Source organism: Anoplolepis gracilipes, chromosome 15 (genome assembly GCF_047496725.1).
Source record: "Anoplolepis gracilipes chromosome 15, ASM4749672v1, whole genome shotgun sequence".
NCBI lineage: Eukaryota > Metazoa > Arthropoda > Insecta > Hymenoptera > Formicidae > Anoplolepis > Anoplolepis gracilipes.
Genome location: NC_132984.1, coordinates 1,048,247 through 1,064,105, shown reverse-complemented (window position 1 = coordinate 1,064,105; position 15,859 = coordinate 1,048,247). Strand labels below are relative to the sequence as shown.

The window sequence follows — 15,859 nt, the reverse complement described above, 5'->3', positions numbered from 1 at the left end:
AATCGAAGACCAGGTTGATAAGAATGTATCGGGCCGGGTGGGGAAACCGCAAGGAGAGTCCAAGCTGTAAAAAGCGGGCGAATATGAGACTCTCGTTAACAATTCGATTCGTTTTGAGAGATTTCAGAATTGTCAAGAGTTTTGTTATTATTATTATTATTATTATTATTATTATTATTATTATTATTATTATTATTATAAGATTAGAATTAATGATTCAAGAAACTTTAAGCGAAATTCTAGGATATTATATTAATAAAATAATTTTATATTTATATTACATTTTAATGAATTTTTGATATTTTTAAAATTAATATTCAATTAGTTTTAATACTTTTAGTAATAATATATTAAGTTAATGATAATTTAAATTAATTAAATTTTGAAAAATAGTATTCGTTACAAATTTGATTTGCACAAGGAATTGCAAAAAAATTTCCTTTCGATATAAAACTTTTTGAAAAATGTTTCTTACAAACAAAAAAATTTGATGACTACAATTTGTCTTTTGATTGATTATAATGTAATTTTAACTTAACGTTAGTCTTAGTTTTAATTAATATGTGTTACATCGTGCGAATCGAGAATCAAAAGGAAGGTTTGGAAAAGTTTATCTGGATCTTAAGAAACAAAATTAATCCCGACAAATCGCATACAAGTCGCTTTGCCGAGTACGCTAAGCCGTAACATGATACAATCACCGAATTTTCATGAAACACCCTTTGGTATGCCACATTCTTTATTATTTATAGATATATCGAACAACATCGATCGGTCGCCTACGTGACGTACATTTGTTTTTCAGATCTACAGATTCTACAATGTGTAAGAATTCCGTATCGCTCATACGTAAAGAACTCGATGCAAGATTTTATATATTAGACGATGACACACACATAAAAATTTAGCTTTTGAATTTTATATATAATTTATCGATCTATGAAGAAAGAAATTTATATCAGAGTATATTCTCTTGTCATGACTTTATGTATATAAATCTCATAGTATCTTTTTTTCAAATACTGTATTTGTTTACAGTTAACAAACTACACCAAGTGAGATAAAGAAATTATAACGAGAAAAGAAATAATTTTCGTATCGATTGTAGCTTAATCGACTCTACATGCATATTTTTATTCATAAGAGGCTCATTAATTATTCATAACTGACTTGTCCAAAGTAGCTACTGAATTCACGACGTCCTACGTTCACACTAACAAGAATAGCCAACAACGATTGTTAATTGACAATATTAATTATTTTAATCCTCAGTAGTAGCCTGTGCAGCATCGAGGATAATTTCGAAGGAGAATGGTTGGAAACTGTAACCCAAGCCAGAATAGAACTTGCTCTGGAACTCCACCCTAGAAGATAAAAAACGAAAGTTACAAATAAATTAATATCGATTTATCAATAAGCATTATTACTATATTATTATTATAAATAATATTAATAATATTACTATAAATATATATTATTATTATAAATTATTTATGAAAACAACATACAATTATTAAATGTATTAAATAATATTATATATAAAATATAAATTACAATATTTATGCAAATAATAATAAAATATAAGAACAAGTTTATTAAAAAAAAAAAAAAAAAAAATAGAAAAGAGAGATATTAGAAACCTTTTGAAAATCTTACCAATGTAAACGAAGTGTATGCAGAAACGCCGAGAGTCCTTCCATGAGTACCAGAATACCTACAGTGAGCACCGCCCAAAAGGCGAAGATGGCCCAGAGAACGATGCCGCCATCCCAGCCCTCTCTCGCTAGACCATTTCTCATCACCATGTTCCACAACACCTCGGACAACTGGGCATGAGCCAGAGATAAGGCCCAGAGACGCAGATAGGATGCGGTGTGCGACACGCTGCCGAGGACATACTCGATGGTGTGAATGCCTTGATGAATAAACACCTCCATCATATTTTCTTCTTCTTCTTTGTGGCCACCGTTCTGAGTAACGCCTCCGCTCTGCTGCAAAGTTCCCATACTAGCTTCCACATCGCCATTCTCGGCCCCGTGATTGTTGAGCTGATAATGTTGCTTTCTGCGACTGCGCATCATTAAAATTGGCTTCGCCAACAGCATCCACGGCACGCAGAGCACAGCTACGATCACCAAAAACTTTTGCAGACCACCCTGGCCGCCGTACATGTACGGCTCGCATTGGCCAATTTTGGCCGCGGGTTTGAATAAAACCATGTTGATGAAAGTGATGAGAACCGAGGGTGCACAGCCGGGTCCCTCGACCAGATCATTTTTCGGACCATATTTAATCCATTTGATGAACATGAGCAATACCATGTAGAAAAACAGCGCCAGGAGAAAGATTACCTGCGGTATAAACTCGCAAGTAATGCTGAGACGCTTCTTAAAATACATGTGATTCCACAGTCCCACTAGCACACCAAATAGCATGTGTATCACTCCGAAAATGATGGAGATTTTCATCTTGTACGAGTTTTGGAAGATGATTTTATTCTCCGACAGCTGCCATACCGGATCCATTCCGAATGGATATGGATAATCAATATAATCCTCAGAACTGGGATTTAGCTGCAGATCTTTATTATGCTGAACGGTACTACGATTGTAATTAATCAACCAGTTAGAACCGAAAATGTTGAGCGATTTGGAGAACACGTCATTGTAGATGAGACCAGTATACATGGAAAACAGGCCCATGAGAAAAATGATGTAACGACCGCCGAAGAAAATGTTCCAGATTTCATTGTCGCTCTTCTTAGCCTGTAGCGGTTTCTCTTTCAGGACCATCCAGCCGCCGAACAAAAACATGATGAGGCCATGACCGGTGTCGCCAAACATTATCGCGAACAAAAATGGGAATGTGATGATAGTGTAGGGCGTGGGGTTCATCTCGCGATAAGAGGCGACCCCATAGGCATCTATCAACGCCTGGAAGCCCTTCGTAAACTTGTTTGTGCGATTATACGTCGGCGGATCTTCAAAAGTCTCCATGCGATTCAAAATAGGAGGTACAGAACTTCCGCTACGTTCCTGAATGTAACACAAAATACAGGTTGATCTTTTGTTTCACGATAAGGAATTAAAGAAATAATAAAGATCGCATTCATTAATTACCGTTCCGCGTCTTAACGCTAGCTGAATAGTCTCGATGTCCAGAACAGGCACCCAGCATTCAGCGATCAAGCATTTTTGAGTAACGTCGAGATTGAAAAGATTCAAAGTATGATAAATCGCTTTGATCTTGCGGACCTTGACGAACCAGTTCTTGATGTTCTTTGCGGCAGCTACAAGGACGCGATGACGATGATCCTGTGTCTGTCCTAGGACCTGGAGAACAATATTACTCGATTAAAATCCGTTTGATAAATTAAATGATTAAATGTGTGTGTAAAATTGACTTAAAAAATTTGTCAAAAAAGTAGATTAAATAAAATTTATTGAAAATAATTAATTGAAAAAATTAATTAAAAATTCAATCCATTTCTCTACAGATAATAAAATATTGACGTGCGCATAATCAAGATAATAACTTCAAATATCTTACACACACACACACATACATGTGGAGCGCGCAGAGAAAAAGTATAATATAACTTTATATTTTATTCTAGTATATTATATATGTTAGAAATATAAAAATGTGATATATACTCACAGTGTTCAAGTCTTCGATGCGAGTCATAACACCCATCGCCATCTCCCTACGATCAGCCGGCGCTTCTGGACAGGGATACAGGGTCGCTCTGAAACCTTCGCAGATCTTTTTTACACGGGTTTTCAGTTGATCTCCTTGGAAGAAGATGATGAAGACCGACTTGTACACCTGGTCCCCCTAAAAAAATAATCATTACCGAATTATTATTCAGTTCTCTTCGATTAAATCGCAAGAGTTGCAATAAATAATCTGACTGCGATATAATAATGATTAAGTTCTTCGATTTAAATACACTCACCGTTGATGGATCTTCTAAAGGGGTCTCGATTTCCGCCTGACGCAGAAAGACATTTCCACGGCACGCACGCCACAACATACGCTCGAACGCGGGGATGCGTTCTCTCAGGATGACTCCCGCGACAAAACTGCTCGCGTGATGACACAAACATAGTATTAATAAACAATAAGGACCGATTAGAAAGATCAAATACTTAGGGTGTCTACGTGCAAATTGCAACTGATTACGTTTTCTTCAAGTGATTCGAATAAAGCGTCGCGATGACCATTTTTATGGCGTTATAATGAAAACCTTCAATCTGTATCGGTCAACAACTGATTGTGGATTTTATTTCTATGCGGAATTGCTAGCCAAAATGGAAAAAAAATGATGATTTCTGTAGCCATGGTCCGTCTCCCTTTATTTTTTTTTTTTTCTACATACCTTGGAGCACTTCAACTGTCAATGATCCTCCTTGAAACACTCTTTGAACGAGAAACTCCAACAAATAGCATACGTGTGTCACAGGAACAAATCGGGGTATGCTCATACATCGGATCATAATTATGCCAAGTACGCATAGAATTTGTTTATCAATATATTTTTATTAGATCGGTGCATGTATAGAATTTTTTTCGCGTTTCTGAATTTTTAATATCAATTTTAATAGCCACTATAACAATAAATTGCAATTTTTTAATTATTTTAATTAGGAGAATTTTATTAAAATAAAATTAAAATTATTATCGCCAATATGTAATTTGATTTTATCCACAAATTGTCTTCTTTAATTAAAGAAGAAATTAAAAAAGATTTTGCTACAGCAACCTAATAAAAATATCTTTTTATATTTAAGGATAAAATCTGAAGCAAGCTCTTATATTTTCTTAACATTGTTCGGTGCATTTTTCTAAGTCTTGAGATTTTTAAATCCTGAAAGGTCTATGGTTGCGTAAATTTCACACTAATGGAAAAATAAACTCAGAATAAAATGACCACATTTAGCATTTAATATGAGAGACTTGTGTATCTTAAAGTATTAAAATTCCAAATGTTTATAACACTTTCGAACCTCTAAGGATCTAAAAATACTGAAAATAAAAAATTCTAAAGATCTAGGATTCTAAGGAATTAAAATATCGGAGTAGTAGGTTCCAAGTATCTCCAAAGAATCAAAAATTTCGAGAATTTAAACTTCCAAGGACCTGACCTGACGACCTTTAATATATTAAAATTCGTAGATTTTCTATTAAATTATATGCAATATACGCAAAATTCAATCACCTTGAAATTCTTTTAAAAAATAAAAAAAGAAAGATTTCTTAAAAAAAATAAAATATAAAATTCTTAAAGCTTCAAACTTCTTAAACGCGAGATTATCTTCACAAAACTCTGCAATAGATAAATGATTTAGGAATGCTCGAATTTCTGCGTTTCTCACTGTGTTGCATTTTTAGATTGCGTTATTAAAAAAAAAAAAAATTATTTTGTCAATTTCCAAGTAAATTCTGGATTTTTTCGACTCCTCGGATATTCCTGGGATCTAACGCGACAGGATGAAGGGAGTAATTAGTAATGGGAGTACGTACCCCAACTGGACAGGGCCGAGGGCGGACTGGCGGGCGATATTATCATCGCTAATCAACGCACGTGTCATGGACTCGGTGGGGTTCAAGCCCGCGTGCTCTTGCTGACGACACAACAGACAAGACACAACCACATTAGCCACACCAGAAACGACCACAATGCTCCAACTTGCCACTCTGTCTTTCGTTTGCACGGATTTTGTTTTTCCTCTCTCGTCTTTTTTAAACAACTTGGACGAACTTGAGATATTTCTTGTTAACGCAACGTTTCACACGAGCAAGATTACTTACAAGTAATTGTAAGCATTCTCAAGATTTTCCATACAAGTGATATTCGTAAAAGAAAAAAAGAAAAATTTGATAATAGAATTGATCTTCCTCTGAATTTAATTAATTTTATAATTTTTTTAAATACGTAATTATTTGTGTAATTTTGCAACAAAAATTCACAATTATTACTAGATAAATATATAATAAAAACAATAATGATAATAATTATATGTATAAATAATTACAAAAGAAATTTTATATTTGAAACTTAGAGATTTTTCACATTGATTTTTTTTTCTTATCAAGAGGTGCGGTCATCGAGCCGTTTCTCTTTATCCGAAATTTTTCTGTCAATCATACTTTCAATTAAAATCTCTCAGAAACTAATACACTAATAAAAAATTGAATTTTTTAGGAATTTTTAAATATCTTTTCTTTATCCTTATGTAATTAAATCCTTAGAGAATCACTGTTAATTTCAAATCTTAATTCTCTAGAAATTGTATTGCAAAATGCATTTTAGAAACAGTTCAAAATCATCGAAAACAACTTATTGCGCCGATACATCTCAAGTTCATCATGTTACCGAGCTAAATATAAATTTTCAAAACGTATGTGATAGCGAAAATGATTGATAATAATAAAAGTTATATAGTTGCTGAGAACAATAATTAAAGGTAAATTAGAGGCACGACCATGCGATAGATTGCTTACATAAATTAAAGTATTTATATTAGTAAGATAAAAAAATATAATTGTTTATAATATTTCTGAATATTATATATATAAAATATATAATTATATATACAATTATATATTAAAATTATATACATATATATTAGGATAATTAAAATTAATATATAATTATGTAGAATATAAATATCTTCGTAGAATAAATAAAACCTTGTATGTATGTTTAAAAATAAGATGAAATAAAAAATAAACTTGCATATATATATATATATATATATATATATATATATATATATATACATAAATACATGTACAAAAAGGTGGTTATTAAAATTTTTAGAGTTTCCTTGATTTTAATTGATCAGTCGTGCCTACTATGTATTTTCAACAATGGCAAAACATTGGATCTTAGCTTGTCAGATAAAGATACTAAAATATGTGGTAAATAATATTCTTATTTATTTAATAATCTGAAAAAAATTTATAAGCCATTATTATTTTGTCCGGCGATGTTTAATACATATTCTAAGGACTTTCTCGAAAAAAATCAATCAATCAAATCAGTTTAAAATCAACACTGCTATTAAATTGATGTGATTGATCTTTTCATAATTTTGTCCAATTAATTAAAAGTTGATAAAATTAAGATCATCATTGGCAGACGCGATGCAAAATCAAATATAAAAACAATTTATTTTAAGTCAAGCACATCACAAGCACATCAAATATAAAAACAATTTATTTTAAGCCAAGCCGTTAGATCGTTAAAGGAATTTTGTTGCTTTCTGTTGGCTATAATATATTAAAATTTTTATCTTAGAAAACCTTTGAAATTTCTTTATTCTTAGAATCTAGAAAAAATTTCAAATTTCTCATTTTATGCAAAATTCTGATTAAAAATGTTAAAAGTTTAAAGATTATTGAATATACGAACTGATGGATGAAGTACTTATTTTATATCTTAAGAAATCTTAATCGAGTTAAATTTTATAATTACATCTTTCAAAATTTGTCTATTGTATTTTAAAATTTTAAATCCTCGATATTAAAAAAAAAAAAAATCAAACGTTTAAATAAATATTATATTTAAAACAGAATCCAACAAGGACCTTAACGATGTAATAATCCACACTAATCCACGTTTAATTAACGTAACAAAGAATAAAAAATAAGTGCAAAAGCATGCGAGTAAGCGGTATGCTTAAGAGAACACATACAGACAGACAGACAGACAATCCTTTGTTAAGGAGTGAGAACATTGTTATACATACCCATGGCCACACCATCATCATTTATTGTTATTTACAACGTTGTGTCACTACGACGTAAAATTATTACAACAATTTTGTCGCGCGAATGTCGAGACCGGAAGATGAACATCGGGTCTCGATCGTTTAGATTGAAGATGCTCGATACAGTTTGAATTTTTCTGCTTTTAGCTACTATTAAAAACGGGTGACAAACCGTATCAAACTGTATCAACTGTTATTGGTCGGCGCAACTTTTCACCGATTTTTCTCCTATTTTTTTTTTTTTTTTTTTTTGCAATCAATCAGTAAACAATGGATGGTTATTTATAATAAAAGCGAACAGTCGCGTCTGTCTTTCAAGTGTGCTTTTAGTTGCAGAGGCATCCCCGAAGATGGAGAACATAAAAAAATTTTACTATCAATTATTATTAAAAGCTTGATAAAAACCATGAAATAAATATTGGATACGTCTGGAAATGATACAAAGATGATGATAAACAATATCAAGAATCTAGATTTCCAACAAATGGAAATTCAATATTGTATTAATTATTATTACTAACAAGGAAACTAATATCTAATGGAAATCTATGGATCTAGAATCAACGGATCAAGAATTTTGCGACAAACAAAGATCTTTAGAAGATATAAGGAGGCAAAAAATTGACTCTAAGAGTTTACATTTTAATTAAACGAGAATATGGCGAGACTTAAAAATTAGAGAGAGAGACTAGAATGATAAAAATATGAAAAACTTTTAAAATGTGTAAAAGAACGAAGGAATTCCTGATCGAGTGAAAAAGTTCGAAATAGTCTTCATGAAGGATGCTCTAGCAACGCAAAAAGGATAATAGCTTTGCTCATCGAGCGATGGGGCTTGGATAAACATTAGGCAACAACATCGAGGCAAACAATTTCGCAAACAGATTCGCAAATAACGGTTGATAACAGCTTGCCTGAGCGGGTTCCTATAATGCGCTCCTACGGTGTCTGCCGCAGTATATAGGTGCTGTAACCACAGAATACACTGACGTCTGATGTCTCTACTATTATATAGTGGGTCTAGCCTTCGATATACCGACTATAATATATACAATTAAAATCCTCTATTCTAAATCCTCTTTTTCTCTAGTTTTGTCTCTCTTTATATATAATCTAAAATTTTTCTTCCGTCATTCCTTTTTCACTGCAATCAAATCTTTGTACTCCTAATACTTTTGTATCATTAACGTTGTTGTAATCTTCGTATTGTTAATCTTTTTTTACACCTTCACAACTGTGCTTCTACTCTACGATTTTTAATTTTCCACGTTAAAACGTAATTATAAAGTGAAAAAGTAAAAAGACAAAAAAAGAAAATACTATTTTTAGAATAAAGAAAATACTCGGCTTTGATGATTTTAGAATAGAGAAATTCAATTATATAAAGAGAGAAAGGAAAAAGATTCAAAAATTCAAGGATATTCCTCGATTCCTATTCAATCTTTTCACACCCTCTTTTCCTTGTGAAGACTTTGTGCAGGAAAATTTCGCACTGGGCGCAATTTCTTTTTTTATACGGTAATATTTAAACAGTTTCTAACACAATATAATAATCAGAATAATTATAATGCTATATAACATTTTTTTTATGATAGATATAAATAATAATGTTAGATAATATATAGTTTTATGCACAAAAGCTGTTGTGTAGTTAGTGTTGTGTAATTAATTATTATTCTAAAAGAGGATTAAAATTTTGTTGGAAATCTCCAAGTATCTTTAGAAAAACTGAAAATTTTTAAAATTTAAAGTTCCAAAATTCGGCTTTTCAAAAATTCTCGATATTTTAAAATTGTTATGCAAGTATAACTTTGAACGACCCAGTTTTTCGAAGGCTAATTTTTAAATGTGTTTTTCACTTGCAATATTTATTATGCATTATAACAATCATATTTTAAAAACTTACACACATTATAATAAAAATTTATACAACATAATATATATATATATATATATATATATATATATATATATATATATATATATTATGTTACATAAATATATCAAAGACAATGTGTATATTGAGTGTGTATGTTTACGTTAGAGTTCGATTTATTTTCACGATTCTAGAATCGTATTTTATCCTACTACAAAATCGCATTCCAAGAATACATATAAAAATATTCACCGAGTTTCGCTTATTTCCCAAATTATTTTTAATCCCTGGATTACCGATTAATAAAATGATCCACTTAAATTTCGAATATTTTTCTATTTTTAATAATAAATATACTATATAGTAAATAAACTATAAAAAATATATATGAAATATTACGTGTAAAACAATAAATATTATACAAAGTTCGGCAAAAATATGATAATAATATATCTGACAATTTTGAAATATGATTGTGAGAAGAATCGTAAAATTGGAAATATTGACATTTGTGCACACGTGTAATCAGATTCGAAGCATTTCGGTCACTATAGATCGCTGGTCACCGCGACGAATTAAACATTTATAGTGGAAAAGTATGTTAAAAATATAAATCTATTACTACAACTCATCAAAGATTTCATAGGCACTTTAACATTCATCGAAATGAGTGTTTCGAGCTGATTTTACATTCAAAATTAATGTTTCTATTTCTTATGTTTTTCTTCAAATCATCGTTCAAAATTGTTAGGTGTTTTCTGTCGGATTCTGTATAATAATTTATAAAATGCATATATATATATATATATATATATAATATAATATAAAATATAAAACATTGCAATAATAAATAATATAAAATAAATAAAAAGAAAGATAAAAATATTTGCTGTTAGAAGAAGAATTGTAAAAGAAAAATTTGGAAATTAATTTTAAAAAAATCTAGATATATTTATATCTAGATTTATTCGGTAATCCGAAGATTGACATTAGTGACGGAGCGCTACTGCGAAGTGCAGCAGTGCGTACTTTGTAACACAAACTGTGGGCATGCAATGACGTACTAAAAATGATTCTCAGTCACGTGGAGATTAAAAAAATGCAGAGCGTGGAGATTCGGAAACTTGGCAAACTTGGATTAGGAGGTTGTAGATCTAAATAAAAAGAATGCATCTATGTAAAAAGAAAAAATTAAATTAAATAAATTTGATATAAAATTGATATAAATTATTTTTAAAATCTATAAAGACCGCTAATTGTTAACTACCGAGGAAGTTTTTTTAAAAGATCCAATCAATAATTTCTTAGGAATCAAGCGTTTAAAAGTTGCAGAACGTAAAAATTCATAAATAAAATATCAACAGAAAATTTAACAAATTATTATAAAAATAATTTTAACAATTTTAAAAGTATCATTAATAGTTTTGTTAAAGAAGAGCAATTTTATAAATATAAAGTGATATATATATATTTAGCAAGTCAAATATATAATAATTAACTTTCACGACATAAGCTTCAGAAAAATGCAAATAAAACACGGAAGAAGAATGAGAAAATTATTGAAAAATTAATCTCTCTTTCAAATACTGTAGAGACATATTGCCAAATTTAATTAGGCAAACTATTATAAACTTTGATGAGTATATTCAAATGAATCGAGTTTTAAATTTAAATTGATCGATTGGTGAAAAATATCTTTGAGGAATTTTTTAGAAGTCGCCACGCTCTGCATTAAATTAATGAATGTACGTCACACATTAATTACCCGAGTTTGAGAGCCTGGCCGCCGGCGCGGAGGCCCTCTTCACCCAACAAAGTGACTTGCTCTTCCTCACGGCTGGGGTCTGCCATCTGCGACACGACACCTCCATGCTCAGCCTGGCAACAGACACAGGTCACCCCTCTTTCGCCCTATCTCCCGCTCCACTTGCTCATAGCAGATTATTCTTTCCTTCTGTTTTTTTTTTATTTTTCGAAATTTTCTTCAATTTATCAATGTCAAACAAGAAAATGAAAAAGGAGAAATCTTCTCTTAAATCCACGTAATTTTGTTCAGTGCTTTGTCTGTGTTTAACAATAAATCGAAATTTTCATGATGCTTATTGTTTAAAATCCTATGAAAAGATTTGAAGACTCCTAAAAGTTTTTACGATATTTAAGAAGTATAAGGATTTATAAATAAAAATCTCTTAAAATTTTAAAAATACGAAATTTCATGACATTAATTCTGTAAATATTCACACACAAAATAGCATGTCCCAAATTTTATACTATGAATTTCAAATAAAATAAAAATATAAATTTAATTTCTATATACAAATTTTTTAGAATCCAATAAAGTTTTTGAAAAATCGAATACCAAACGTTTAAAATGTAAAAAGCGTTAAAAAAATTCAAGATTAAGATATTTACTTCAATAAATAAATAAGCATCATGAATTTTATATTCATGCAATTTTTTTTTATTCTATAATTAATAATTAAAATACTACTATCAATTATTAATAACTATGATAAAGTAATTAAAATTAGATAACATACATCACATACAAATTTACAATCTTGCTACATGCTACATACACATGCTGCACATGCAAAGAGTTCCATTAAACTATTATAAACAATCCAATAAATATCACAATTATAAACTGTTTCTTAAAATACATGTTTAAATATTTCTATTAAATCATATTAAATTCAAATTCTATAATTATCTAAAATTTATCTGCAAAAATAATATAATAATAACAATAATTCATGTAACCTGCACGGATTTAATAATTTTTTAAAAACAAAATAAATTATGTATATAGGATTTGTATGCAACATACATATTAACATTCTAAAACTTGAAACTATATAAGATTATTTTTGAAAATATGTTTCATGCAAAACACAAATTAAAAAGAATAGACTTTCAAGAATTAGTTGTATATATATATGTAACAAATTCGCATAATGTTAGTACAATTCATGCAAGTTCCATTAATTTATTATAATTATTTATTTTATATACAGAGATATCATGCTGCATATTGCGTCCATGAATAGCTCATTTGCAGGAGTTTTACTTTGGTTTTAATAATCTTTGATGATCTTACATTATTTTCAAAAAATGAAAAAAATGTCATTATTAGCTTACATTTATTAATAGTATTTATCATCGTTCGTTGCTTATTATTATTATTATTAACATTTTTATACGTATAGTATTATTTTATTTATATAGTATTATTTATATATTATTATTTTATTTAATATTAAAAATATAATTATTTACTCAGAAAAACGACTTAAAATGTTTAAACAGATATTACTAAAAAAAAATTATGACTGACTTATTTTACACTAAATTATTGAATAATTATATGTAAATATTTCATTAAATACAACACGTGCAAATGTTTGTTCCCAAACATGCATATTTCTTGCTATCAAATTATGATAAATTTTCATTTATGCAAAAAAGGAAAAAGTAAAATGATTAATAATGGAACATAAAGGAAGGATAAAATAAACAAAAGATGTGACTAGAAAAATAAAAAAAAAATATAAAGAACATATTAAAAACTATATTAAAAATTATATTGGAAATGCAAAAAACATTAAATATCAAATATAAAAAAAACTAAAATGTTTTATAAAATATTATTGATATTAAACATCTACAATATTAAAAGTATAAAGTTTACTTTTTCAAAAAATACATTTACAAACTAATCCTTAATAGCTCTCAGTTCATGTGCAGAAGTGTTAAAACATTATGTATGTAAGGGTAATGACAACATACATTGTAAATTTTTCTCTAAAAATTCTTTCACGCTATTATACATATATGTGCGAAATTAGAAAGAGATTAATATTGTACAAAATATCTAAATCTAAACTTGATTAATTATATAATTGAATACAATGAATTCATACGAAATTACGATCGGACTAAACAACTCTCAAAGGACATAAAGGGAGATAGGGCGGAGCGAATGACTTGTGTCCTTTGCAGTGGTGGCTTTTGGTTAGTTGGCAACACTAACACATTAATAATCCTAAAATCACTCAACAATATATGATTAGTAACATACAATAAGAACATTCTGATGTCTGACAGCTCACGGAAGACCACTGTGCCTATCACAGACCATCTTATTTAATCTTGTTTTTCTCCGAGTAACTCCGTTGCAATCGCTTAAAGTTGCACAAGCGCAAAAACAGGCTTTTATTTTATATGTCTAATTCGCATATTCTTTAGCATTTCATGCATCAGAAAAAATATGGCTCAGCTCGTAGACTCAATACTTTTTTAGCACAGTTATGCTTTATCAATAATTTTTCTTTTCAATAATATCATTGTAATCCTTTCAACAAGATTTCCTTGAAATTTTTGTTTAAAACTTTTTTTTTTAATAAAATACAAGGAATTCTTTATAAATAATATAGATTGTATACTAAAGACTTAAAAATACAATATTAAGCAGTTTACAAAAAAATCTTATTAAGATGATGAATATTTCAAACTTTTCTCTCTTTCTCTCTCTCTGAAGAATATATTACAATTAATTTCCAATATATAAATAAAAAAAAGTATAACTCTTGTAGAATTTATATATTAATTTACAGAAATGTAAATAACTAATGCAGATAAGTATAAAGCTATGAAGTGAGATATTAACTTTCAACAATACATTATCTTTGTATAAATTCTCTATAATATTTCTCAGTATAAAAATTTTAGCGTAGCAAACATAATAGTTTCTTGCTTTTAATAATAAACATTTTGTAAGCCAAATAACTGCACTTTGAAATAAAATATTTAATTGCTGAGAAAGTTCTTATATATCCAACAATTCAACATTCAAAATAAGTAGCAGCACCATTGCTGATATTTACAGCCCATTGCAAAAGTTTTCCCCCTGAGATTTACATTCCAATTGTACAGAACAATCAACAGATTAAAAACAAAACACACTTTTTACAATTTCATTAAAATAATTTTTCATTATGCATGTCCTTTTTTGATAAAATAGATTTCAAAATTCCCTAGCAGTTCATAATCTACTTTGAAAAAGTAGATTCATCTCTGATTCGTATACACAGATTATTAAATCAAAAGAATAAAAATTTCTAATTTAGCAACTTACCTCGTCGAAGAAAACTTGAGTCTTCCGTAGAATGTGTTTGAGTTCAGTTAGCTCTAAAAAGTTGCGTTTCAGTGCTTCAGCATTCTGATTTACTTCCCGCAACTCATTCTCTAGCTTCTCAAAGGTGGCTTCCAGATCAATCATCTCTCGGGGCTGTGGAGCCTCTGGATTTTCACCGGTATCCAGCATTGGAATGCCATCCTTCTTGATTTCCTTCTCCAGGTAACGCAGCTTGCGTTCCATCTCGTCACAACGACGTACCTCGTTGACAAACTTCCGTTGGAAAGCATTAACATCAGGATTTAACTAAAATAAGACAAATACGTTAACGTTACGATGACAAGGCCATCGATGCAGTACAGATGTAGAAATTTTGAATGTCTGTTAGATGACTAATATTTGATAACTGATCAAAAAATTAATAAAATAAGCTGACGAATAACAAGAACAATTATTATTAGCCATTAAGAAGCGAAATGATCTAACGAGAAATATGACACTTACATCGCGAAACTGTACCAGCCCAAGTTCGCCGAGTTCGGAGACACAGGCGTAAGCAGCTTCGCTTTGGAGAAACAGCTGACATAATGTCATCTCCTCGCTCCGGAAGAGCGAGCCCATCTTTGATGTTGGAAATAACGTGCCGAAGAGACGATTACGTTGATATTATCGGTTGTCCGAAGAATTCTAGTTCGCCAAGATCCTCGCTCGTTTTATCCTCTTTTTGGAAATGCGATGACTGCGATCGTGGAAGTCGTGGCAGGGGCAGGGGAATAATAATCGATATTCGTGCAGTCACGAGGTGCGCGATCGCAGGTCATGTGGTAACGCGCGCACGCGCGTTGAGTCATATCCATAGATCATATATTTTACTAGACTGGCAACTTTGATGCTAAAGACGATGCAAGGGCAGCCATTTTTAAATGGCTGAAATTTTAGTCGGTTTTTATATTTAAGATTATCTTAAGTTGTGTTTTAGGTCTTCTTAAGACCGTTTAGCCAATCAGATAAAACTATGAATGCCGATCTATGACTGTTTTTTTTTTTTTTTTTTTTTTTTTTACTCAA

At 30.0% G+C, this 15,859-nt stretch overlaps 1 protein-coding gene across 4 annotated transcripts; it reads right to left on the bottom strand.

The window, feature by feature from the left end:
* Positions 1 to 721: 721 nt before the first annotated feature.
* On the bottom strand, positions 722 to 15,573 carry Vha100-1 (V-type ATPase subunit a family protein Vha100-1). 4 transcript variants are annotated; one of them, XM_072907436.1, is made up of 8 exons: positions 15,296 to 15,573; positions 14,792 to 15,097; positions 11,420 to 11,532; positions 3,959 to 4,085; positions 3,661 to 3,837; positions 3,120 to 3,332; positions 1,657 to 3,035; positions 722 to 1,364 (listed from the first exon to the last, which is right to left on the bottom strand). In XM_072907436.1, the coding sequence occupies exons 1-8, from the start codon at positions 15,410 to 15,412 to the stop codon at positions 1,262 to 1,264; spliced, it is 2,535 nt and encodes an 844-aa protein (XP_072763537.1). In that variant the 5' UTR covers positions 15,413 to 15,573; the 3' UTR covers positions 722 to 1,261. The 4 variants fall into 4 exon arrangements, with proteins under 4 accessions (XP_072763537.1, XP_072763539.1, XP_072763541.1 ...); XM_072907438.1 differs by having other exon boundaries at positions 11,420 to 11,505; XM_072907440.1 differs by lacking the exon at positions 11,420 to 11,532 and adding an exon at positions 8,693 to 8,745.
* Positions 15,574 to 15,859: the final 286 nt, after the last annotated feature.

Bases quoted from the DNA above. Each gene is read 5' to 3' on its own strand.
- Vha100-1 (XM_072907436.1), bottom strand. From the start codon at position 15,412: ATGGGCTCGCTCTTCCGGAGCGAGGAGATGACATTATGTCAGCTGTTT. The intron at 4,086-11,419 runs GTAATTAATGTG...TCACGCGAGCAG, and splicing joins GGCCAGGCTCTCAAACTCGG to TTTTGTCGCGGGAGTCATCC. The intron at 3,036-3,119 runs GTAATTAATGAA...TGTTACATTCAG, and splicing joins TAGCGTTAAGACGCGGAACG to GAACGTAGCGGAAGTTCTGT.